The sequence below is a fragment of the Caloenas nicobarica genome, chromosome 4, assembly GCF_036013445.1.
Source record: "Caloenas nicobarica isolate bCalNic1 chromosome 4, bCalNic1.hap1, whole genome shotgun sequence".
NCBI lineage: Eukaryota > Metazoa > Chordata > Aves > Columbiformes > Columbidae > Caloenas > Caloenas nicobarica.
The window spans coordinates 37209550-37236082 of NC_088248.1; the positions used below are offsets into that span (position 1 = coordinate 37209550).

At 39.3% G+C, this 26533-nt stretch overlaps 1 protein-coding gene across 1 annotated transcript; it reads right to left on the reverse strand.

Moving 5' to 3' along the window:
- Positions 1–361: 361 nt before the first annotated feature.
- On the reverse strand, positions 362–24984 carry NAF1 (nuclear assembly factor 1 ribonucleoprotein). Its single transcript, XM_065634275.1, has 8 exons — positions 24417–24984; positions 22066–22204; positions 16810–16903; positions 13263–13345; positions 12055–12215; positions 8224–8275; positions 3650–3755; positions 362–1060 (listed from the first exon to the last, which is right to left on the reverse strand). Exons 1-8 carry the CDS (start codon positions 24935–24937, stop codon positions 642–644), a joined length of 1575 nt encoding a protein of 524 aa, XP_065490347.1. The 5' UTR covers positions 24938–24984; the 3' UTR covers positions 362–641.
- Between the last annotated feature and the right edge of the window lie 1549 nt (positions 24985–26533).

The following is a 26533-nucleotide window of genomic DNA, read 5'->3' on the forward strand; positions in this document are numbered from 1 at the left end:
GCACTACATCTGACAGAGTAATTCAGCTGCTGGTCCAAGTTCTGAGCTAGCTACTCCAGCTATTTAAAAAATGACCATCCAGTTCCAGTCTTTTAGTTAACAAGAAATTAACGAAATATTAAGAATTGAATGAGTTTATACCTTATATAAATAGTGGCAAAGCTAGACAAAAAAATAGGTATCAGATTTTTAGTTTCCATAAAAGTAGATTTCAAAACTTGCAGAAATTGAGAAAAATGGCTTTGCGTAGCAATATACAACCACTCTAAATATATTAAAATACCATCTACATGACATATCCTCATCACTATTAGGCAGTAATTATATAAACTTAAATTTATTACAAAATAGATTTCCACCACTACATACCAGTCTCCAGAAAGTTTTTATTTATCATCCCAAACTAGTAGATATTATAAAAATAAACCATTATTTAATATTTATTTCATCATAGTTTTCTTTTTCAAAACTACAAACATACACAGAAAAAAAATAGTTTTCTATGAATGTCCCACAAAGCATCAAACTCTGCATTTGTTCTCCTGTTGCAGAAAAACAACATCTCCAAAATAAGGTAATATGGTCTTGGAGGAGTGTTCTTCCTCTAAACTGCAATGCTCTGTATGAATATTTATGGCAACCTAGTAAGGTCTGAACTGAGAAGGATGGCTATCTGGAGGAGGTGGAGGTGGCGGCGGTGGAGGTGGTAAGAATGGGTACGATGAGTTGTACATGTTTGGGCCTGTCCAAACCATATTCAGATTTGAAGGTGGAAGGTGGAATTGATGCACATCATTAACAGAACCAAAAACTGGAGGAGGAAAGGGATACTGTTGCATCATTGGGTTTTCTTTTCTATGAGGCTGTGGAAACACTGGAGATTCCTGATGTATTCTGTTGTCTGAAGAGTACACCTGTGGTGGTTTTCCTTGTGGTCTCAAAAAACCTGGAGAGCCTGATGGAGGAAAAAAAGGATCCCTGGAGAACCCTCTGCCATGGTATCCCCTTGAATAACTTGAAGCAGGCTGTTGCATTGACTGATTAAGTCCCTTATTCTCACCTTAAAGAAAAAAAAGATTAAAAATAATTTTTAAAAAACTCCAAAAACACACACAGAGTTTTAATATTATTTTGGAGAGATGAAGTTTAGTCCTCACAAACCTTTCCAGCTGAAGTCAAGGAAATTTGAAAAGTAATCCTATCAACAAATAAAGCTGGCAAATAATAAACAAACAACAAAATAATACTAGCAAGTCTACTGTTTAGTAACTCATCTTGATTTATTAAAGTAATATAGAAAGGATGATCCTGAGGGTTTCAAATTCAGTCATTAAAAAATAAACTTCACTTTCTTTCCCTCCAAGCATTTTCATTTGTATCAATGAATCACAGGAACATTAGAACCACAAGTATTTTGGAAGATTTGGCTTAAAACAAGATTTGAAAACAACACATTTTTCAAACTAATGATAAATCAATACTGCATTACAGCTCTCTGACCTGAGTTGGTATGACAGCACAAATGGAGGACAAATTCTTAAAACCCAAATTAATAAAATTAACTTACTCCATCAGAAAAAGGTAGCCTGTACCAATTAGCTTTTAGCATTCATCTTTCAGAGATTAATTTTTCCCTGTACAGGTCACTATAAGCATATTTTTAAGGTTCATTACTAGCCACTTTATAATAAATACCATAAAAGTATTAATGGGATAAGCGCTATAAAATTAGGAGCACTGAAATACTGGAAGTGTTCCAAAGAGCTGCTAAGATATACAAAAGGCTGTAGAACTGAACTTGAAACATGATCTCTGAAGGATTTTAGGGCTAAAAGCAAAAAGGGATATAACATTGCATAAAATAACTGCATTTTAAGAACCTACATGGACCTAATCCTTGGCACTAGACTATATAGACACATTTTCACCTTTGAAAAGCTAAGTCTGGAAAGGTAGTTGGATACCAAAATTTCCTACTCATTTTCATAGGGGATTAGGACTTAAACTCCTTTGGTGCATGCCCGCCTCTCCAAAGCAGTGAAGTAAAAGTACTTGAGTGAATATTTTTGTTCTTTCTTCTCCTATCAAAGACTATAATAATGAGCCCATTTTAGAGTTTTATGAAGATGCAACCAAGCAAAACTCCAGCTGACACTGAGTTTGTAGTCGATTTGCCAGATATATTTGTTGTTGAATTCCGTAGCCAAACTAAATTGCACACTAATTTATACCGTGTTATTTACTGAAAAACACAGCAAATTGTAACCCATACTCCCCTGACAGCTTGAGACAGTTCCTCTCATTGTGTTCTCAGTTATAAAACATAGTTCAGTAACAGCCTCAGCAAGCCCAAGGCAAAGGCAGGTGTGCAATAAGCTGGCAGAATAAGGATGTGGTGGAAAACATGCCATACACTAGATAAGCAGAAACAAGGTGAGGAAAATAAGCATCAGCAATGAAAGGAAAGTATGGCATGATTGAGATCCTTCCCATAAGGGAGAACTGCCAAAACCATAGAACAAAAGCCAGCCCAAGAAAGGTCACATCTTTATTTAAAAGGTATAAGTGAGGAATGTACTGTACACAGAATAAAATGGTTAACAGGACAGTTAATGACTACTCAGATCAAGAGAAAAGGGGTTCAGCGGAGTGCAATGTTTAGCAGCTTTACAAAGAAAGAGCAGCAAAGAAAACCAATGGGGGGAAACAACTGTGCTGCAGACAGATGAAGCAACCTGATATGTAAGCAGCAGATTAAGAGGAAAAGGAGAGGGGATGAAAGTCAGTAGTTTTAAAGAGAGTGGTACAAAAAGCATCCAACAATAGCAGACCAACGAGAACAGAGAAAGAGAGATGCGATTTAAATTATTTTAACCAAATCAGCAACCAAAATGCAAAAAGTTTTGTCAGTAGAGAGGCATAAGACAGATCAAAAAATTTAGTTACTGCGAACAGAGCACAGCTGCAAGCATACACCTGCAACAGATCTACCAACAGCAGGAGGAAAGAAGGTGAAGAAGGCTATGTAAATTATGAAAAACTATACAAAGTTTATTAAACTACTATAGGTTTGTTTATTCAATGACTGTGTTAGGTAAGCAAAGGGATTCTCAGCAGACCACACAAGTACCAGTTATTTTAAAGCATTTATATGACATGGGTGAGGTAGAGCTTCCTTTTCAGATAGTGGAATAGATTCCCCACCTAAGACTTGTCTTCTCCCTGTTTGTCAAAAAAATGGGTTCCCAGAAAATGCACATGGACTTCCTCTGTCTTCTACCTGCAATCAAAGGCCGAAGCTGAACTTGAGCCCAAATAACCCCTGCAATAAGCAAACTCTGAACTCCAAAAGGTGGCATCTGTTCTATATCTTCACTGTGTGCCAGCTGACACTGTCATAAGAGCCTTTGAATCTCCCTTGACAACTGTCCTGCTCCTAATACGATTTCCTTTGCACAGTTTAGTGGAAAAAACCTTCATTTTCCTTGTAAAAGAATTAAGGAGTGTAGCCAGAAATTCACAAATATAACTTTGAATAGCACAGAAATACAAATTAACTGTATGAAAGCTCAATCATTAAGATACGTATCACTGTGTATTTCAAACTCAAGTTAACAGATAAAAGTGTTCTCCTATAGCATTTACTCACTTGAAGCATTTGTTTCTGATCTGAGTTTCTTCCTGCCTTGGCTTTGAAGCTTCTTTTTCTTCTGTTTTGCCTCTCTTTCTTTTTCATCATCACTGAAATCCAAGGCCTGGTTTAAAAAAAAAAAAAAAAGAGAAAAAGTCATAGAGAGACTGCACAGAGAACTTCAGTTCTAGTGATAAATAATTATTTAGAACACAATTTAGAAAACAGTCCATCCTGCAGTCGGCTTAGAAGAATATTAAAGCCACACTTCCCTATTTTGCATTCAAAGAGCCATCATGTGTTCACCTGGCTTCGCAACACAACCAAAAACTTAACACTCCACAAATATCTCACAGGACAAATTATTTTCTTAAAACAGGCAACATTCAAGTACTGAACACAAATTTTTGGTTGACTAGATGTTAGAAAAAAAACTGGGAATCTCTGGGGGAGCTGGCTAGTTATTGCCAAGGAAAAGCTTTTGAAGGGCAAACTGCAGAGTATCTGAAGTAAATATGGATTTTTTTAAAGTAAATTCAAATTAATTTGGTAACCAATACATAACTCAGCACAGTTGAACTACATTTAGAAATATCTCTAGTCTAAAATTGTCACTAAATGAGAATTTTCTGTAGTATATATTTAATAGTACTGTTCCCATTAAACTTGCAATAGCAATGTTATTCCAAAGGAATTCTCAGCTTTGGAAAATGTTGTCATTTACAATAGATTCAATGTCACAGAAACATTTTGTTCCTGTTATGCAAGGTTTTGCTACCTTTTGAATCCAAGCTTACATTTAGAATTAGGAAATAAATCTGTCATCATAACTAGTTCTCCAAAAACACCTCACTCCTATGACTTAAAGAGGTAGGGTTTGTTCCCACCCTTCCCAAGTCCGAAAGGAAGGGCTCTGCTGCTTACTGATGTATCTATCTCTACAGTATGTAAAAAGTATGAATCTCAAAAACACTTTACTAAAACGGTGCTAGAAAAGCCATGTAAAAGTTAATTCCGAATACAACTATTTCCTCTTCTACATAACTGGATTATATTCTTACTCAAAAAAAGCCGCAAAGGATGCAACAGGATGATGTATACCATGAAGTAAAATCTTTCACTAACTCCTACTTTTTCTAAGGACTTTAATGTGCCATCCTCCAGCAGAGCAGAAATAACAAACAAGTACCTTCTGTTGCTAGCCAGTTTCCACCTAACACTCCATAAAAGCTGCCTCACAATCGCAGTTATCTGCTCCTGCTAGCCTTGCAGCATACAGATCACACTTTGCCATCCTATGACCCCAAAGACAAGGCTACAGTTAAGCTGGGCTAATTACAAGCCTGTCAGAAAAGGAACACTTACCATACACCTTAGTGTAGAAAGCATAAAAGGCCTAACATGGATTAATTTAACCTTCATACAAAAATAAAGCTTCACAGTATCACAAAAAGAACTGACTCCAGCAATTGCACGCAGTTTACTGTGGGAGCTGGCCAGAAAAGTTATAGAATCAGCTGCCAGCTGAGGGCTCTAAAAGACTCTGGCTGTAGAGACAATTTTAAGCATCAGTAGCATAAGATTTAACCTGCACCCTTGTCAACAGCAATACCCTTCACAGCGAAAGCTACTTTCTATCAGCTCATTAGCTGTCACAGTTTGGACATCTAAGTGTAAACTCTTATTGTCAGAACTATCCAAAGATTATTCTAATTAACACTACAGGATGTTAGATGTGGTGTTTTCTCCAAAACAGAGCGCACATATCACAAAGTCAGAACAGCCATGGAAACAAAGGCATCACAAAAGCAATCAAGTTTGCCCATCTTTGCCATCACCGATTTCATTCAAGTTTGCTTCCTTGCTATAGGGAAGTACAGTAAACCTAAAGTTCCCCCTGTACTTTCAGATTCTAACCTGAAGGTAACACGGTATCAGAATTACAATTAAGAAAAAGAATAGAAAAATAAACCCCAACTTTGGAAAAAAACAATGGATCTATATTGCAGAAGACTTGACTGTATTTAGTCAAATTTTGAAGTTACTTAGGCTACTATAAATTCAAGTTACACATTTACAAGCTTATCTCCTTAGCAAATTTAAAAATATGACTACGAAACAAAAAAAAAAAAAACACCACCCAAAACAGCTCACCATTAGCCAATCAGCACATTTTGTATCATCACTAGAAAGTTGTTTGACAAAACAAAGCTAAGCCTAGCCAAAAGTTTCTAAGTATACAGAGTCTTTCAAATCTCTATTGATCACATACCTATGGTTCAATTCTATGAAACAATTCTCAAATGATGATTCTCTGTGAGATGATGTCTCCCCAAGAAAGGAAGGCAATTAACAGAACTGACATTTTTTGAGAGAAGTTAACACTGCTCAGCTTAGTTCCATTTGGGGGGGCAGGGGGACGGGGAGGGGAAGAAATGCAAAAATTGACACTGTGCCTCACAGCATCCTTCTGGACAAGTTGTCTAACCGCGGGATTAGCAGGTTCATGGTACGCCAGGTGAAAAACTGGATGAAGTGCAGAGCTCAAAGGGTTGCAGTAAATGGAGCTACATCTGGCTGGTGACTGGTCAGCAGCAGTGCTCCTCAGGGTTCAGTTCTAGGGCCACTTCTGTCAAAATATTTATTGACCTGGATGCAGGAGTTGAATGCACCATTAGCAAGTTTGCTGGTCATACGAAACTAAGAGGTGCTGTTGACTCTCTTGAGGGATGAGAGGCCTTGCAGAGAGATCCAGACAGACTGGAGCATTGGGCAATCAAGTGGATGAAATTTAGAAATGCTCGATTCTGCATTTAGGATGGAGCAACACCAGGCACAAGTATAAATGGGGAGAGGAGTGGCTGGAGAGCAGCCCTGAAGTAGGGATTTGGAGGTGCTGGTTGACAGCAGCTCAGTGTGAGCCACAAGTGTGAGCCCTGGTAGCTGCGAGGGCAACCCACATCCCGAGGTGCAAACATAGTGCAACCAGCCGCTCCAAAGAAGTGATTATCCCACAGTATTCAGCGCTGGTGCAGCCTCACCTTGAGCCCTGTGTGCAGTTCTGGTGCTCACAATTTAAGAAGGATGTGAAGGTCCTTGAATGTGTCCAGAGGAGGGCAACAAAGCTGGTGAAAGGGCTGCAGGAATGTCCTGTGAGGAGCAGCCAAGGACTTTGGGCTTGTCTAGTTTGGAGAAAAGGAGGCTAAGGAGTGACTTCATGGCTCTCTAGAGCTTCTTGAGGATGAGACTTGGAGAGGGAGGTGCTGATCTCTTCGGTATCCAGTCATAGGACACATGGGAATGGTTCAAAGTTGTGCCAGGGCATGTTTAGACTGGACGTGAGGAAGCACTTCTTTACTGACTGGTCAAACCCTGGAACAGGCTCCCTAGAGCAGTGGTTGATTCCCCAAGCCTGTCAGTGTTTAAGAGGCATTTGGACAATGCCCTTAACAACATACTTTAGCTTTTGGTCAGCCCTGAAGTGGTCAGGCAGTTGGACTAAGTGATCATTGTAGGTACCTTCCAACCAAAATACTCTGTTCTAAAAATTGGTTAGAACGCTAAAACAAAAACACACACAAAAACCACTTTCCTACTTAATTGTAGACTAAGAAGCACATACTACACAGCTTAGAACTATTCTAACTACACAAGCTTTTAGAAGATTCAGAACAAGCAGATAGAGAGATCTCTTTACAATACTATAGGAAACACAAGGCTTCTAGGAATTTCAGCTCTTTTGATTAAGATATGCTTCAAGTCGAAATTGCAAGGAAAAGTGACACAAATCTTGAGCTAGAAAACAAATCTAATGAAAACACCTCAATAAAGCTATCAGCCTTGCAATTCTTAACGAAAAAGAGAAGAGTCATGAAAAAAGTATAGTAAGAATGGAGTTAAGGAGCACTGGACAGGAAGCCTGGATGTCATTGAATAACTCTTACAGATCCTACAGTAAATATGTCAACGGTTGTGAGGAGCTCTCCTTCAACACAATCATGTATGCCTGCCTTTGTATGGAAGAAGCTCATCTCCTCTCATGAAACTAGCGTTTTATAATAGCAAACAGTAGAGAAATTTTACTAAGAAAACATTCAAAGAATGCAGAGGAGGTGTCAAGTTAATGTAACAAAGCAGACAGCTGAAACACTCAAGTAGTACACTTTGCAGAGTATTAGCAGGCCTTTAAAGACAAACAATTGCTTGTGGCAAGGGAAAAGAGAGAGCTGCACTGAAAGAACAGCAAGGACAAAAATTCCCTAGCAGAATAAAAATTATTGGGTAACGTAAAAGCACTACTACTCAAAGCTGAATGTTCAGGTTGTCAAACATTCTTGAAGGACTTGAGGAACTGAAGATATACATTTTCCCAACTGCAAAAAGTAAGGAGAGAAAGACAGCTAGTACTCTATGCTGACTGTGAAGCCTCTCCAAGAAAAGCATGACCTTCTGTTCAATGAAGGAAAGAGGTACATCCAACTCTTGTCTGCATAAAAAAAAAAAACCCTGCTAATTAGTTACTCTGTGCAGAATTTTTTCAACATATATATTATGTAATCAAAAACAACAAATAAAAAACTCTGTATAGTTACCTCAGGTGGTGGTTCTTGGTCATTCTTCCAAGATGCATCTGAACCTTTTTCCCTAGAAGAAAACAAACAAAAACAACACACAATTAGACAATCAAGATGAAAGAAAATTGTGTAAGTAGACTATGGAACATCTCTTGTTGGAGTCATGCAGTAGGAACCTATTCCAGGTTAGAAATAATTTGCAAGAACTGTACTGTAGCAAATAGGGTAATACTTTCTTCAAGGTATCAATCTCCTACACCATGAACTGGCGGTTTTAAAAGGGGCATTTGTTTTTTAATGTTGTTTCTAAGTGAATAGTAATGTCTGTGTCAACTTAGAACTTCACTATATATGTCACTCGAAAAATCTTCCTACTTAAGTGAAGACTGAACATTTCACACAGCTAATATTAAGCTTGATCAATATTCTCTCAAAACATCCTTTTGAGCCTAAAGTGCTTTGAACCTCAGTTGAGGTAGTTCACTGCAACTTATGCTAACTGCTGACAAATCATAAGCTTTCTTATTCTTCTGGTTTCAGAATACAAATGTCCAGTTAAAAAGGACAATGAACTAGTCTAGTAGGACACAGGCTTTAAGTATACCTACAGTGAACTGAATTTGGAACAAAAAAACTCTAAGCTTGGTTTACAATTCTATTAATATAGGTTAGCTGGATAATTAGGTTTCACCTTCTATATAATTGTAAATATAAAATTAAAAAGATCAATCATAATGTCCGACAAGCACCAAAATTAATTTGAAGTGGTGTCATTTATTTCACCCACCAGTTTAAGAACTTCAGTAAAAATCAAGTCATTTCTTTGATTAGCAAAAAATTTGTGGAAGAAATTTCAACTATGCTGTTGAAGTCTGTGGAAGGTTTTTCCACACTGCTCACAAATTTAATATATTTTGGTCTGAAACGTGAAGACACAATGTTCACCTACACAGACAAACTACGTAAAACTGAAAATTCTTAGTTGCAAAACAGAACTAGATATTTAAAAATACCAACATGTTCAGTGTGAAAAGTCTTCCGTCAGTGCCCTAATAACCAAGGAGGGGTTTATGTATTCACCAAATCAGCAACAATCAAGCAGCAATAGCTACATCAAAGTACATAACCACTGGCTCTAGGTAGCCTAGACTTAGGAGGTCCTTAGTCTAAGGCTGCCCATGACAACGCTGGTAAGTCATCTGGAGGTAGTTTGTGCCTCAACCTCTAACCATAAAACTGAAGCTCAGCCTCCACATATCACTAGAAAACCATAAAGACCCACCAACTTTGTGATTATGAGCAAATCATATTAGCATGCAAGCCATTTTGAAGTTCAATTAGAAGAAAATGTAACAAGGAAGAAAGGAAGATCAACGGCTCTATAGGAATAACTTCTCAACTGCAGAAAACTCTCTACCTATGCAATAATGAAAGGTAACACTTTTTTTTTTTTAAATTATGAAACAACTTCTTTGCTTTTCCCCTCTCATCCTGCTATTTTGGGGCAATAAATGCCTACCAGAAATACCAGGGCACACGAGAACCTACAAGACTTGTGGTCGTCAGACCATATGCAGTATTACTGACTGCAAAATTTAGACCTTGTAAATGCTTCAGGGCATCTTATCTCGTTCTCCCAAGGCAGCCTTCCCTATTTCAGCAAAACACAAAACACTTTTCATGCTCTAAGACACTTAATAATCTTCTGCAAAGAACAAGATACTAATTTTGGTATTCTGAACTCAGATACCGTAAGATCTGAGTCTAACAAAAGGTGACTCGGAGGAATCATGAAAATACATGAGCTTCTTTAGAATTACTTTGTGTTTCAGGCAATAAAACACATCTGTTTTTAGCAACAAATTATATTGCATTCAAGAAGTTTTATGCTACACTTTCATTTATTTTGCTATAAAGCGTAAGGCTTACTCACAGCACTGCAACTTTGCACAATGCAAGCAGATTGCATGCCAGATTTCAGGAGAAGCTTCAAACTTAAGATTTCTTTCAGATCTTAATCCTGATTCCTTTTCTTTTCAAAGTACCATCACAGTTTTGAGTAGCAGTTCTAAAATTTCAAGCCTATACTACTTCACAAGCAGGTCTGCACAGTCAAGCCAACAAAAAGCAGAAAAGAGGTCACTGGCCATCAAATTTGCAATATGCTAAGGTCCAAAAGCCTTCTTGTGAACCACTGACTAAAGCTCAGCTTTTCTACTATCCATGGTGTCCATCTTGGTTTGTTTACATAGACATTACAGCACAGATGAGGAATCAAAATCATTTTTCCTTTTTCAATGACACTTAGTTTGTTAAAAGGCAGCTTCGACAAATAGTACCAATTGCCTCACAAAAGCTTTACTGTCAAAACTCGGAAAATATTGTTTCACTGAAATGTAACTTAAGTCACATTATTCAGAAATTATGGTTTACATCAGATTACACCGGTGTTCACACTGCTGACTTTAATGCGTGGCAGGAAACAGTGCCTGATGCACTGTTCAGCTGCACTGATACATCATGACAGAGTGAAACATCTTACCCAGTGTTCAATTTTGTACCATGTAGATAGTAAAGTAATACCGAAAGACAGATAGTCCCCAAAACTAGCTGCAAGGCATGTACCAAACTAAAACATGAGTCTCACATCTCAGATGCTGAGTATGGCACACAGTTATTGATGCAGTAAGCAGAGGAATAGAGTCTGTGCAGTTACGGTGCTAAGCAACAGAGTTTAATGGCACAAATCAAAGACCAGCTGGCATCAAAATGCTGCAGAAAAAAAACAAGCAGCAGAGTGAGAAAGTCTTCACTGAAAATAAAAAAATGCTTGTTGCTTCCACAGAAATTGGTAAGGATGGAAAAAAAGTAAAAAAAAAAAGACTCCTGCAGGCCTAGCCACATATATGACTAACAAAAAAAATTATTCGGTATAAACACTGGCAGAGTTGCAATTAATGCAGACATCAATATTACTGGCTATAGTCAGAAAAAAATTGCAAGTCAGATGAGATCCTAATAGAGACAAAGTCTCTTGTATGACAAAGGTCTTTTTTAACCTATCGTTACTTCAGACAAATATGAATCAATAAGTAAAATGACTACTAGATACTAGTATTCATGATGCTTTATTTCTTATTCTGTATCTTTGACTATACTTGCTTTTAAATGGCAACAAGTCATGATACTTTCCTCAGGCAGACCAGAATACACCAATACTATTGAGAAGTTTCTGAGCATGATACTATGTTGCCACTAAAATCCTCCTGTCTCCCAAATACACAGCAGGTAATTTTCATAGAGAATTGTTGTTCCCCAACTGCACAACAGATTTATTGATAACTAAATTTCAGTTCTGGCCTTGTAATATTAAATAAAAACAGTAAATAAATACAAACTTGTTCAGAATTCAAACAGGTTTATTTCAAATTATGAAACTAAACAACAAGCTGCAGAACAACAAAATCTGGAAAGTTCAGTTCACAAAACCCATGCATGTGTATGTGTGTGAGAGGGTGTGGGGGAAGTACCAATGGTTGTTTTTCTGATTATGATATTTTAAGTAACAAAGAAACACAAAAAGCGAGAGAGCTTATATTAAACTGAATAAGAAGCTACTATAGCAATTGTAACACTTTAGAAGCTTGTAGTTTACAGCTACTTGTACTGTTCTGAAAGACAAAACAGTACAACTTCATTACTACAACACAATTGAGAATATCTAAAAAACCAAGTTTTAGTGTCAAGCTTAGTCCTATAGTTTCTCACTCAAGGCTAAACTTTAATCCAGGATTTTTAGTCATGTTAAAAAATACATTATAACCAGATCAGAAAAAAAGTCAGACTCACTGTTTTAGTTTCTCTGCAAATATATACTGGGTGAAGTCCTCCACTGATGGAGCAAAATACATGCTATCTTGCACAGTAATACCTGTTGCTTTGATATGCTCAGAACTGTTAAATCTTAACACATAAAAGGGATGTAAAACAGGACCAAACACCTCAAATATCTGAAAAACAAACAAAATGTTAAAATAAACCACCAAGAGTAGATAGCTAAGTTCATTGTAGACAACTGGGAAGCTTTAAGATGCTTTGTATTTAAGAAGGTTGATATCTTTTCAAAAAGCAGTATAAAATATAGTTACTTTCATGCTTTAGTTTTACTACCACATTTTGTTTGACACTACATTTCCCCAGCTACTGCTAAAGTCATAATGTGGAAAAGTTCTCATAAGTTGATGTTGCCTTCGCCTACCCAATTGCACTGCTTTCCACCATCTGCGTCCTCTACTTCAGTAATCTTTCCTCATCAAATCTCTGTTCTCCCCGTTATGCCTTCAAATATCTTACACCTGGAACAGCCTACTGATCATTTATTCCTCAAAGTTCACCTTTACAAGGTGCCTTTATGTCAGTTCCTGTCTGCTCCCCAATTCCATGGAGAACAGAGAATTCTGAAATATTGTACAGAACAGCTGCAATTTCAGGCTGTGTTTTTTTGTTTCACTCAGATCTAGCATTCAAAGATATTACAGTAGTTAACTGTTCTAAATGATGGTTTTCCTTTGCCAGAAAACACTGAAAATTCAATGCAACATCCCCCTCAGCAAACATTCTTCATTATACTTGCATAAAGCACACACTGGCCTTAAACTGGAACAGCAGAGCATAGATATGTAAACATTCCCCATTTTTCCTGAAACTTTACTCTAACTTCTCCAATCTTTGCCCCCAACTCCTGGCAATAAAAGAGCACAACCTGTTACTCAAGGCATCATACATCTGAAAGCAACCTCTTCCTCTCCATGAGCACGCTCATAAAATAGCAGAAACTCATCGCACACTGTAACTTTGTAAGGATGCAATGAATTCCAGGTTAGGAATTCTTGAGATAACAAAAAAATAGATTACTATAGCAAGAGTCAAAAGCACAAACAAAAACTACATATCAAGGAAACATCTTTCATTTAGTCAGCTTCAACACTACTTGTTGCAACATAAAAGAATATTTTTAATATAAACCAGAATAACAGATTCTTACGCTTTACACACACCTTTCCTGCTGCTTGCCGATCTTCTTTAAAAATTATGCTGTCCTCATTTATTGGAGGTAGGCCTCTCATTGATTCAATTATTACTGAAATGGACAAAAAATAATTAGAACTTTGTTTCAACAGTAATATGTAGTTAATTGTAGAGAAACGTAACAAGCCACTCCACTATTTGTCTATTCAAGTTCATAGAGCTTCACTGGAAAATTCTTGCGCACACACAAAACTACTTACAATCATACACACCTTCTCCAGGTATATATGAGTGGTAAGATTTACGCTTGTTACAGAATTCTTGTTCTCTGGAGTGGAGAAAGGAAACCAGATAATAGGTACAAAAGAGAAGTCTCAGATATGTGAGATACCTGTTGTATTCACCCAGGATGTTTCTTAATTAAGTGCATAGCAGCAATAATCTGTGCTTTTTGAGCGCAGATATATTCTGCCTTCTTAGTACTCCAAATGAAATTCTCCTCAGAAAAAAGAATGGAGACGGCTATTCATTACAGCTTGTCCTTGTAAGTCATAACAAATGATATGTCAGTCCAGTCACAGTAGCAACTGCTGGTGTCATTTATGTATGCAGAATACAATTTGAAATATATTTCTATAATTTAATGTCATGTAATAGTCTCATATTACATTTGGGCCTTATCATTGATTAATGATGGTATGAGTGATCAGAGTGAGCAAGTCATTCCAGTAGCTCAAAATATAAAATCGTAACACTGAGTAGACTTAAACATTTATAAATGGACATAGAGCATGTTCTTCCTCCATTAAATACATCATTTAATATACAGGCTGCTTCTTTTTTAGGTTTTCCAGATTCAGAGACAGAAAGAGCTTATTCTTTACTGAAATTTTGAGAGTAGCTCACTCTCCTCGTTGGTAGTACTCCATATTTGTTGCTTTAGTCTACAGAAATACTAGGTCTTCCTTTACGTTCAGCAGGAACTATGCATAAAGCTGTCAATACAGAGGCCTAGCAGCATTACACTCAAAAATTCTCATTCTGAGAGAATTCTCATCTTTTCTACCTCTAAACCAACAGAACACTCAAGCATTCTTAATGCCTCTCCATCATCAAATAAAGTCACCCAAGCACTTAGTGTCACTCAAACAAAAACTAACAAGATTATCACTGCTAAACTTACATAACAAGACTTAAAGCAATAAACATCTCATCAAGCCAAAACTCCAGCTTTGCTACTATTTCAATCTGCAAACACCTTCTGACATGCCAAGCAAGCCTGTGACAATGCAACAGGCTTAACAGTTCACTGAATTTCAAACCACACACCAAAAACTTCCGCAAAATGCTCTCAATTTGACTGACTGCACATAGCCCCTAGTTTTCCAGTAGGCTAACGAAAATGTTCAAAAAGTCATGCCAGTCCCATAAAACCCAGGAGAAACATTATCACTTATTATTTGACTTATAGCTCCCCTATTCCAACCCACCCAAAATCCTCAGCTTCTATTCTTCCAGGGCCCAAAGTGCCATCCCAGGGCAGGTTTCAAATATATACCAAAGCTGTTGAACTTTCCAGGCTACAACCCACACAGTGCGTTTTTCCTTTAAGTACCTTGAAGCAAAACACAGTAAGAGTTCTGTTAAATTCTGATACACTGAGCAGAAAAAGTTCACAGAAAGTACTGTCATCTTCCTTTTAGCCACAGTAAAGCAAGTATGAACCTCAACTGTCATAGCCTTAAGTTCACCTCACAGTATGAAACAGCAAACTTACAGGTATCACACACTGCAGACTGATGAACCTGGAAGCTTGCTACAGAGAACAGCAGAGACATCTGATACAAAGGGACAGAAAGTGTTCAGGACACCAATTGTGCCAAAATAATATTTGTGATTTCCAAATGGGGCCTCAACTTCCCTGTATACACAAGTAACAATTTAGTTCAAAAATCAAAAACTAACCCACAATTATTATAGATGGCAGAGTCCCTAATATGGCCACAAAACAATTGAAATTGAGGCCACTCAGACACCTGTTTCCAGAAGAACTGAAAATAAAGGAAAACATGTAGAAAGAAGTCATAAAGCAAGGTGGTAAAAGCAGAAAAATAACACAGATATCATGGGGTTTTATTACATTCTTACAGCTTTATTTCATGAATGATTATTAGTCTGGTTTCTAACTTCCACCAACCTATCCAAGTTCAACAATTCATACATTTCAGTTACATAAAGTAGAATACAGACTCCAGAATTCACCTGGCAGTACATGGATGGGATTTGAAAAGGTTATACGCACCAAGGAGGATTAGAAATTAAGGACAGTCTTCATAATTGAAGTCTTTAAAAACAGCTTTGTTTAAACATTCACATACTAAATCAAAAATAATTGCAAACTATGATTTAACCATTTCTCTTTTAACTTATTTTCAAACTATCACTTTAGCTGAAAACAGCTTTCTTCAAGTCCCCATTATTATCACTAAGCAAGAAAGAGCAAAGTATAACGATAGAACAATGACTAGACTACTACCTTCCACATTCTCAAGACAGCTTCCTGCACATGAATTAAATTAACTCTAAACCAACAACAACAACTGTAAAGGAATTACCTGTATTACCTGTATTACCCAGAGTCTTTTACAATAGAAGAAAACTGAATAGCAAATGGATATCTGCTTTAATTCTTTTGTACTCCACTCAACATAAATACTTCACATTGAACTTAGTTTCTAATTTTCATAAGCAAATTGCTTTGAAAGCAGATCAAGCAGAATGGAACACCTGAAGTAAGCTTAAATATAACCATACCATGGATATTTATTAATACCAGCTTCAGCAAAACTTTGATTTCACATATCAAAAACTGAGGTCCCACATATATCTGAAAATATCCCTAAATGCATATTGCCTGCAGTTAGGCTTGCATTCCGTGTACGTCTCAATCCCATTAAGCTTACCATCCAGCACCTACAAACCATGTTAGTCATGCTCTCCTATGACTGCCAAAACTGGCAGTCTGTATTAGTCAAGGTGCCGAAAGGGGGATGAAAAAGAAAATACATAATATACCAATTGCTCGAGCACTGCTACACTGGCTAAAGAAGTAAGTCTTTTTCCTGTCCTCATATGTTAACAAGCAAGCACGTGAGACTGCATCTGTGCTTCCAGCTGTACATCTCCTGTACCTTCAGAGATAATTCAAATATAGCACGTACAACTGGAAGATTTCTTAAAATAATGTAAATGATCAATCTTAATGTTGCCAGAATATAAAGATCATAATAGACAGTGAAAAAGGGTCTTTTATATAAAGATCAGAACATGAAAGTCACACAAAAATACATGCATAATAGTTGTAGTATCTTACATCTTTAGAAGACATAAGCCAACTAAAAGGGAATTCAACACAAATGTCATTTGGTAGTCTTGAGTTCTCATTCAGCAACTCGCTGCCCCCTGAAACAGAATGCTGCAGTGCCAATACTTTCAGGGAACAGTTAGGTACACAATTAATGCAGAGATATACAGAAGTTATTTTAATTAAAACTAAAGCAAACATATCTTGCCTACCTAGATTCTCAATGATGCTGGAAACTGTCCCAAAGAGTTTCAGTTCAACATTATCAGGCAGAATTATTGCTAAGTCTTCGACAGGAGGCAGTTCCTGAAAATACCAAATAAATGCTCAGAATATAATCTTATCACATGAAGACTTTCATCACTTTGCTGCTTAAATTTGACAATTAGAAAAACCTCCTAGCATTTTTAAGACTTAATTTAAAAAAATCTAGTTTGATTTCTCTCATTCAGAATAATTCTAAATGAACTTCTTTATCTCTGTCTACTCTGCCGGAGGCTGTCCTGAGGAGCCCTGTAACCCTGAGGCCCCAGAAGAAGTCAGGACAATGTAGGAGTTTGCCTTAGTTGATGAGGACTGAGTGAGAGAGCAATTAAGCAATCTGGACATCCATAAATCCATGGGTCCAGATGGGATGCACCTGCGGGTGCTGAGGGAGCTGGCAGAAGTCATTCCTAGACCACTCTCCACCATCTTTGCCAAGTCTTGGGAGATGGGAGAGGTGCCTGAGGACTGGAGGAAAGCAAATGTCACTCCAGTCTTCAAAAAGGGCAAGAAGGAGGACCCGGGCAAGTATAGACCGGTCAGCCTCACCTCCATCCCTGGGAAAGTGATGGAACAACTTATCCTTGGTGCCATCTCAAGGCATATCTAGGATAAGAGGGTCATTAGGGGCAGTTAACATGGCTTCACCAAGGGCAAGTTGTGCTTGACCAACCTCATAGCCTTTTATGAGGACATAACAAGGTGGATAAATTATGGCAGAGTAGTGGAGGTGGTCTACCTTGACTTCAGTAAAGCATTTGACAGTCTCCCACAGCATCCTCACAACTAAACTGAGGAACTGTGGTCTGGACGATCAGGTAGTGAGATGGACTGTGAACTGGCTGAAGGAAAGAAGCCAGAGAGTCGTGGTCAATGGGACAGAGTCTAGTTGGAGGCTTGTATCTAGTGGAGTCCCTCAAGGGTCGGTACTGGGACCAGTATTATTCAATATATTCATCAATGACTTGGATGAGGGAATTCAGTGTACTATCAGCAAGTTTACTGATGACACCAAGCTGGGAGGAGCAGCTGACACACCAGAAGGCTGTGCTGCCATCCAGTGAGACCTAGACAGGTTGGAGAGTTGGGCAGGGAAAAATTTAATGAAATATAACAAGGGCAAGTGTAGAGTCATGCATCTGGGTAGGAACAACCCCAGGTTCCAGTATAGGTTGGGGAATGACCTATTAGAGAGCAGTGTAGGGGAAAGGGACCTGGGGGTCCTGGTGGACAGCAGGATGACCATGAGCCAGCACTGTGCCCTTGTGGCCAAGAAGGCCAATGGCATCCTGGCGTGTATTAGAAGAGGGGTGGTTAGCAGGTCGAGAGAGGTTCTCCTCCCCCTCTACTCTGCCCTGGTGAGACCGCATCTGGAATATTGTGTCCAGTTCTGGGCCCCTCAGTTCACGAAGCACAGGGAACTCCTGGAGAGAGTCCAGTGTAGGGCAACAAAGAGGATTAAGAGGATTTCCTCCCTTATGAGGAAAGGCTGAGGGAGCTGGGGCTTTTTAATTTGGAGAAGAGGAGACTGAGGGCTAACCTCATTCATGTTTATAAATATATAAAGGGTGAGTGTCACAAGGATGGAGCCAGGCTCTTCTCAGTGACAACCAATGCTAAGACAAGGGGTAATGGGTTCAAACTGGAACACAAGAGGTTCCACTTAAATTTGAGATGAAACTTCTTCACAGTGAGGGTAACGGAACACTGGAACAGGCTGCCCAGGGAGGTTGTAGAATCTCCTTCTCTGGAGACATTCAAAACCCGCCTGGACGCCTTCCTGGGTAGCCTCATGTAGGTGTTCCTGCTCTGGCAGGGGGACTGGACTAGATGATCTTTTGAGGTCCCTTCCAATCTCTATGTCACTTTTGAAGGCACTTTGTCTACTGAGATACTACTTTACACATTTCCAGTGAACTAAAGTAGAAGCCAATTTTATTCAACTGGAGAAAACCAACAACTGGTAGACATTTTGTTCATTTTTTCTAACCTTCGGGTTAGATAAATTAAGTTCCATGTACAACACAATAACTAGATATTCAGCAATCAAAAAAAAAAAACACAACCTGTAACCACATTCAATGCATGACAAAAAATGTACATAGCAAGAGATAAAACAGTCTGAAAAACATTACAAACAAAATGTCTGTCCATTTATGTCACAACTCAGATTATAGAAGATGTAAGGGTTGTCATGATCTTTACAAAGAAAATTATTTCTAGCTAGAAGTCGTGTTTGGTAAAAAGAGGAAAATCCTAGCAAATACTTTGGAAAAAAGTGCCAAGCTTCAGATACACAAATGAATACTGCACAAACAATACCCAAATTGAACCTTTTCCTCAAGTGTCAGCATCAAAATCTGTTATCAAAGGCTGATTAACACCAAACATATAGTCTACCTCCAATTTACTCATAAGATTTCTATGTATATACTGTAATGCTGTGAATTCAATATGGACTATGTGGAATACAAGGTAAGGGCAACTAGAGTAAAAATCATCTTCAAGTTTAACATCATATGAATTTGGAGGTAGAGTCCAAACCTTAGCACTGAACTGCACTTTTAAAGGCCGTTACCAGAAATAAAATCTCTCTCCAATAGAAGAATCTTATCCTGTCTTATCAAAACTTCACCTGATACATCCTCACTCTTAGCAAAAGCGCTTGGCAAAGGCTTCTACAGCAACTCAAAGACCAAACAGAGGCAAACACTTTATCAGATCAGATAATATAGCATTAAAGCCCAGACATTAATTCAGATAGAAACACCACACCTTCTACAGGACAGTAAGTTTTCCAACATTAAACCAACTCCACTGCTAAGACTTAACTAAGTCATGGAAGCCAGAACAAGTCTAAGGCAAAAAAACAGAAGCAAGAAAGCTAAGATCATAGAATGGTTTGGGTTGCAAGGGACATTAAAGATCAGTTCCAACCCCCTTGCTGTGGACAGGGACACGTTCCTCTAGAACAGGTTGCTCAAAGCCCCATTCAACCTGGCCTTGAACACTCCCAGTGATGAGGCATCCACAGCTTCTCTAGGCAGCCTGTTCCAGTGCCTCACCATCCTCATGGTGAAGAATTTCTTCCTTATATCTAACCTAAATCGTTTATAGCCATTACCCCTTGTCCTATTACAAGATGCCCTTGTAAAAAGTCCCTCTCCAGCTTCCTTCTAGGCCCCCTTTAGGTACTGGAAGGCTACTGTAAGGTCTTCCCAGAGCCTTCTCTTCTCCAGGCTGAAGAACTCCAGTTCTCTCAGCCTGTCCCCAGGAGAGGTGCTCTGATCATCTTCGCGGCCCTCCTCTGGACTCACTCCAACAGGTCCATGTCCTTCTTAGGTTGGAGATTTTGATCCCAAATCTCAAATTGGTAAACTATCATATTGTACACAATATTTGCCAGTCCTACACTTCAAAGCAAGGGGTTTCCAAAACAGTTCCACTAGCACTCCTTAATATGTGCATGTTTTTCCCCCTAAGCACATACTCCAGTCAAATACTTTAATATTTTATCTTTCACCCATACTTTAGCAAGTTAGGAACTTTTACCAAAAGACTAATCATCATGTTTCATTTTTAACAGATACATTTTAATTTGCCAATTGTATCCCACCAAATTTACATAAGACAATCTACAATATCTTACATAGACTAATTCTATTACTGTAGAATGGCTTAATACAGGACACAGTAAATAATGTAGTTGCTAGAACTTCAGTTCTTACCAACTATCACTGGTAAAAAGCTATAGCTTTGCTAAGCCAATGAAATTAATCAGGCCAGTACTTAAAAGGAAGACAATGTTTTGTAAGCACTTGGACTTGAAGCTAGACAAAAGAGCAGATCAGCAAAGCATTTTGAGACTAACATTAATTTTATTTAAGTAATTGAGATAAAAGGTAAATAAAACCTGATAAGTACATCTATTTGAGGAAGGATTCTTGTTCAGAAGTCCAGTGCTGTAAAATTGTTGCAATAGAACTACTTAAAATGGTTCTACTATCAATCATACTTCAAAACAAAGTGCACGTAAGCAGGAATTGCTTTGATATTTTACTCCTTCAGAACATAATGTTACGTGTGTTTCTTAATCTTTGATTAATTTCAGGGATAAAAGAAAATCCTAAGAGTTTTTATTTACTCCAAGTATCTGTACAGCAACAGTTCAAGAATTATCAACCTACTCCCATATCCTGATGTTGCTACTACTACTGTGTGTCAATGCCTCAGCCTTTCCAGAGAGTCATCTAGCACTTCATTACAAACTGTTACAGAGCACTGAAGCAAAGGTAAATGTATCCAAATGCATCTGCTCTTCAGACGTTTTTCTCTCTACCTTTCTAATAATTTCTTGTACCCTTCACCAGGCTTATTTCTCATTCCAGAAACCATTTCTTATGAAGGGGAGAGATCTACAGAGTAACTGCTGAACATACACTGTTAATGTAAATTGACATTGCAGTGTTACATTATCCTTTTATTTGTAATCCATTAAAAATTATGCAGAGCTAATTATCCATTAGCAGATTATTCCTAAAACTCATTCCTTTCAATCTCTTAATTTTGAGATAATGAGCAATAATGGCAGCAAAACTTAATGAATATGGCATTTATGAGAACCAAAGCCAAGAGAGTATCGTGATGCAAATTAAGGCTCTGATCTGCAATACATGAAACAATGCTATAACAAAAATTGCAGGATAAAACAAATACAAACCATTTCTATGACTGCTCTAATAATTTTGCTTAAGTGAGTAGAGGCAATGTAATCTGAACCTCTGGAAGGCTTAATACAACATCCAAAATTTTTACCTCAAGGCTAAACATATTTGAAATATGTCTGCAAGACATATCAGACCTTCAAGTCTTTCACATAGAGAAAGGATGATGAAAGCCTGCAATACACAAACAAAAAAAATGTACTAAAAGATCCAGAATTTTATCCAGAAATTTGTTTTCATTAATTACAATTGTGATTTTATACAAATATGAACCTACGATGAGCTGTGAACCTCACTCCAGAGGGGTCGTAATATACGGAAAAATAGGACATTTTAAGTTATTAACTGTGCTGTAGCTGAATTAGTGTAAAAACATACATTCAATCACTAGGTATTGCAATGACTTAAAAATATATTAAGTTAAAATATTTTAAGTTGGGTTACTAAAAAAAGGTTTAAAAGATAACACACTGTACTTACATCAATAGGCAACTCATCTTTTGTTTTAACACAGTAAGATCTGTTATCCTTCTCATTTGGATGATCATCTTCGTCAGATACCATTGAAGGAGAACACGGAGAGGAGGACGTACTTGACGAACTATCTGAATCCGTATCACTGAACGAAATACAGGAGTTAGAACATAGACTTGTACATTACAGACAAAAAGAGTGGATAGTTTATACATTACTCAAATACCTTTGCTTACTAGATGTTTTTCTTAAATGTTTACCTTTGTATATAGAGGAACAGCAATCCTTCCTGAACCTACAAGCCACTGGACAAAATCATAAAAAAAAAAATCTGAGAAGAACAGTAGCTTCAGTAGCTCTGGGCAAATGCTAACAACTAGAATGGCTCACTTGGGTTCCCACTGTTTCACTGTTGAATGGTGCCTGTGGCATGAAAGCAATCACCTCTTTAAACTCACCCAATCCGATTTCTCCCACTGGCTACCCAATGTAAAAGTCCAGCGCCAGTGCAACTCTCTCTCTCAAACATATGTGATAGTCACAGTTTGGGACCTACACTTCATGGGTTTGCAATGTCGAGTCACAGGATGATCACTTCAGTATAGTACCTATATAAATACAGCCAAATCAGGACCATAAAGTCTATGCACTGTCAGCATATTCCCGTTTTATGCGCCACTTACATTAAGTGATGTTCAGTTCTGGGAATTTAACTGAGCACAAAAATACTTTTCAAATATAAAAAACTACCTGCTAGATCTTACAGTCACTTTTCTTGTACAATCCAAATATTAGCATAAAGCTAAGTGGAAGCCTAGAAAATACTTATTCCAAGCAATGCATCTTGCAATATAAAGGTTAAAAAAACAAATTCTAGCTTTAGCAGATAAAAGGGATTAGTTTCGTAATTCATGGCCTGTCTGAATTGCCCAAATACATATTCAAACAGATTAGTAATTTAATTTTTCTCACTGGTGCACGTATAAGAGATGTTTATTGTCTTAGACTTAAAATTTCAAGCAAAGAACACATTAAGAAACCATTCCTTTTAGCAAAAGTCTAAATTCTTCAAGAGTTGGCGGAAGAAACAAACATGTGGAGTAACTGAAACTGGTGACTGAAAAAACTTGTTGCAAACTCTACATAAAAAGACACTGAGACAAGCAAACATTTGCAAAATTGCACCCGTCCTTTCTTATCTGATCTAGCCTCTAACAAAGCAACATTTAGAAACAGTGATAAATAAAATACCAAAAGCCCCACCTCTCCTCTATATTCTTTGGTATTACATTGTCTCATTTACAAGCAAATGGATGGCTTTCAATTATCTGTTGCTGCTTTTTTTTTTTTTCCAACAAATGCTGATAGGAAAGACAAGAAATAAGAGCACCTCTCCAAACAAATCTTTTGAAAAAAGCCAAATATGGACTTATTGGAACAAAATCAATATAGCAGAAAGACAAAAAAACACACCAGACTAGTGATTTTGGAAGTAAAAAGGACAACAAGTGAAACCTTTCCCATAAGTAAGGAATTTCACTCTACATCAGATCACAACGTTCTAGGAAAACTTTGAACCAAGCAAACAAAGTTCTTCCAAAGTCAAGCTTTACGCCATTAGCTGTTAATAAAGCTCAGTATGTTCTTATTAAGTGGAGAGACTTACACTTCATTTCAGTTTTCACTAGTTAGAAGGAGCACACACCCAGCTTGCTGCAATGGTCCGAAAACACAAAAACTCACTAAAACTGACAAAGTGTGCAAGCTTCTAAGATTGAAACAGAGCCCACATCTACCCAAAGTTACTTTTTACCAACTATAGTGGACACTAATGCACAGACACAAGTAGAAGATGGAACCTTTGTAAAAAAAAAATGCAGGTCAACAACAAGCTTTTCTGCCAAGATGCCAAAATTAGAGCATGAGTTAAGATCTACAGATTCTTTACCGTGAATCCTACATTCAGTTTTTTTCAGCAATAACACTGCAGGTGATGTAGAAGAACCCTGTGAGGACCATGTCAAACAGAATTCAAATGGACACCGTGGCCCAACCAACCATGATGCTCTACAGGCCACCACACCAAAGTCATGTTCTCATTAAATCGTATAGCCTTACAGTCATTGGAGACTTATTAATTCGACAATAAAACTCCTACTGAAATATAAGTGAAAACGTCATCCTTAACGGGAAAGCTACAGAAGCTGGAACAGTGGGGCAGGAGATGGGGGCGGACCCGGACACCCCGCTCCCGGAGCGCTGAGCCCCACGACCGCCGGCCCGCGGCCTCGGAGGGCAACGAGCGACCCGCGAAAAGCGACGCGGCCCTCACGGCCCAGCCCGGGGGCTAAACCCACCTGTCCGAGTCCGAGGAGGAAGCGGCGGCAGGCGGGGGCTCTCTGGGATGCTCAGGCGGCGGTGAGCAGGGCGCTGTCCCAGCCGGGGGCGGCGGGCACCGCTCTTCCCCACCGCCCTTCCGGGGGTTCGGCGCCCCCTCCGCGCCTGCCGCCTGCTCTTCGCCCGGCGCCCTCTCCTTGCGGGCCGCCTGCTCTTCGCGCAGCTGCCCCTCTGTGCCGGCCGCCTGCTCTTCGGGCGGACCCCCGTCCATGTTCACCACCTGCTCCTCGCCCGGCGCTCCCTCCGTGCCGGCCGCCCGTTCCTGGCCCGGCACCCCATCCATGCTGACCGCCTGCTCCTCACCCGGCGGCCCCTCCGTGCTGACCGCTTGCTCCCGGCCCGGAAGCCCCTCCACGCCGGCCGCCTGCTCCGTGCCCGGCGGCTCCTCCGTGCTGGCCGCCTGCTCCGGGCCCGCGGTGCCGGGCTCAAAGCCCAGGCTCTGCATCTGCGCCACCACCTCCACCTCCGCCTCCGCCTCCATGCCGGCACCAGCGGCACGCGGCCCGCAGCCCCACCCCCCAGCCACACGCTACTTCCGGCTGCCCCGAGCGCCCACGCCCCGCCGCTCTTGAGTCGCCTGAGGGGCAGGGCGCGTGCGTGGGACACGCAGCGCGCGGCCGGAGGGGCGGGCCCTCCCGTGACGCGGCGGCGCTGTGGGAGCGCACGAGGAGCGGCCGTTGCGGGAGGGCGGAGCTTCCCGGGGCGGGAAGGAGGCGGGGCCTCGGGGAGGGAGGGGCGCTGTAGTTGCCCGTTTAACATTTGGGTGGTCTGGGCCCTCTGTTAGAACAAGCCATTCTCTTAAAAACTGCTGGAGGGTAGCAGTAATGAATTTTGTGATCATTTTTAAAGTCTTGTTTATTTAAGCCTTGGTAAATTTTATGGTTAGTTTAAGTCAAACACTAAAGTTTTTAAATCAAGGAGTTTTGTTTTTATGAGGCTTGCCTGAAAGACAAAGGCAGAGGTCATTGCTACAACTGCTGAGGACCTATTGGGATGGATTTGTTTTGATGGTTTGTAAATATGCTGGCAACACACAGAAGATTCATGTAATTAAAACTAAAACAGTTAAGAAAAGCTGTATATCAAACTACTATAGTAAGGCTCAACCCTACTGTAGTAACCCTGTAGTAATACCTAGCTATACAAAACCTAACCACATCCTTAAGATCTCCAAACCACTCACCACAACATAAGTGTTCATTTATGTTCTAGGTTCACCATAAATAGCCACTGGTTTGGAGCTTCAGGGTTTTGGGGGGTCTGACCAATGCCTCACACAGCTCTGTGGAGAAGCAGGTTGGTGTCTTAGCCTTTTGGCACCCAGGGATCTGATATACATGATGTCTTCTCCTGTAGGCAAGAACGAGTTGTGGGACTTAAAGCTCTTCCCCGTGACAGTTACTCAGGAGACAAGACACATCTTCTCTTAAACACAACTTATCCATGGGAAGACCCAAAAGACGTGCAAAAGACAAGCATCATCAGGAGGCCGCTGTGACCGTGAGCCTACGGACAAGCCCCTTGAGCCCAGATCCCAAATCCTGCGCCAACACAGTGTGTTCCTGACTATCACAGAGCTTCGGTGCGCTGTCCGTCAGGCTGCCTTCCAAATGAAGAGCTAAGGCTGTCTTTGCTCCCAGGCAACAGGGTGGGCAACAGAGTGCAGTATAGGTCTAAGGAGGAATCCCATAAATAAATACGTGAGAGAATTATGTGTGAAAATGCTAAGAGTGCCAGAGAGGACTGGGATTTGGGTGTCTGATGAGAGCAGAGGACAGAATGATACGTTTTCCACGTAATAAACCTCCTCTCCAGCTCTGAGAGAACTGCACACCCACACCTCAAAGACCACCCAAAACATTTCATTCTTCACTAGAATGTCTGGGCTGTGTTGAATAAAACATCCCAAGGATACCCCACGCAGCCTGAGGGGAGCATCTGACAGACAGAAGATGGCTTTCTCTGGTAGTTCCGCGCTTTGTTTGCAACATGACACAGCAGATGCAAACAGTCAAATTTATTTAGTAGTAAAATCAAACATACAAATATGTATATAATGTAATTATTCATATTTTGT

Excerpts from the sequence above, each read along its gene's own strand:
- NAF1 (XM_065634275.1), bottom strand. The coding sequence starts at position 24,937 with ATGGAGGCGGAGGCGGAGGTGGAGGTGGTGGCGCAGATGCAGAGCCTG. Across the intron at positions 22,205-24,416 it reads TCCTCCTCGGACTCGGACAG|TGATACGGATTCAGATAGTT; the intron begins GTGGGTTTAGCC and ends TATTTCGTTCAG. Across the intron at positions 1,061-3,649 it reads ATCAGAAACAAATGCTTCAA|GTGAGAATAAGGGACTTAAT; the intron begins GTGAGTAAATGC and ends TTTTTCTTTAAG.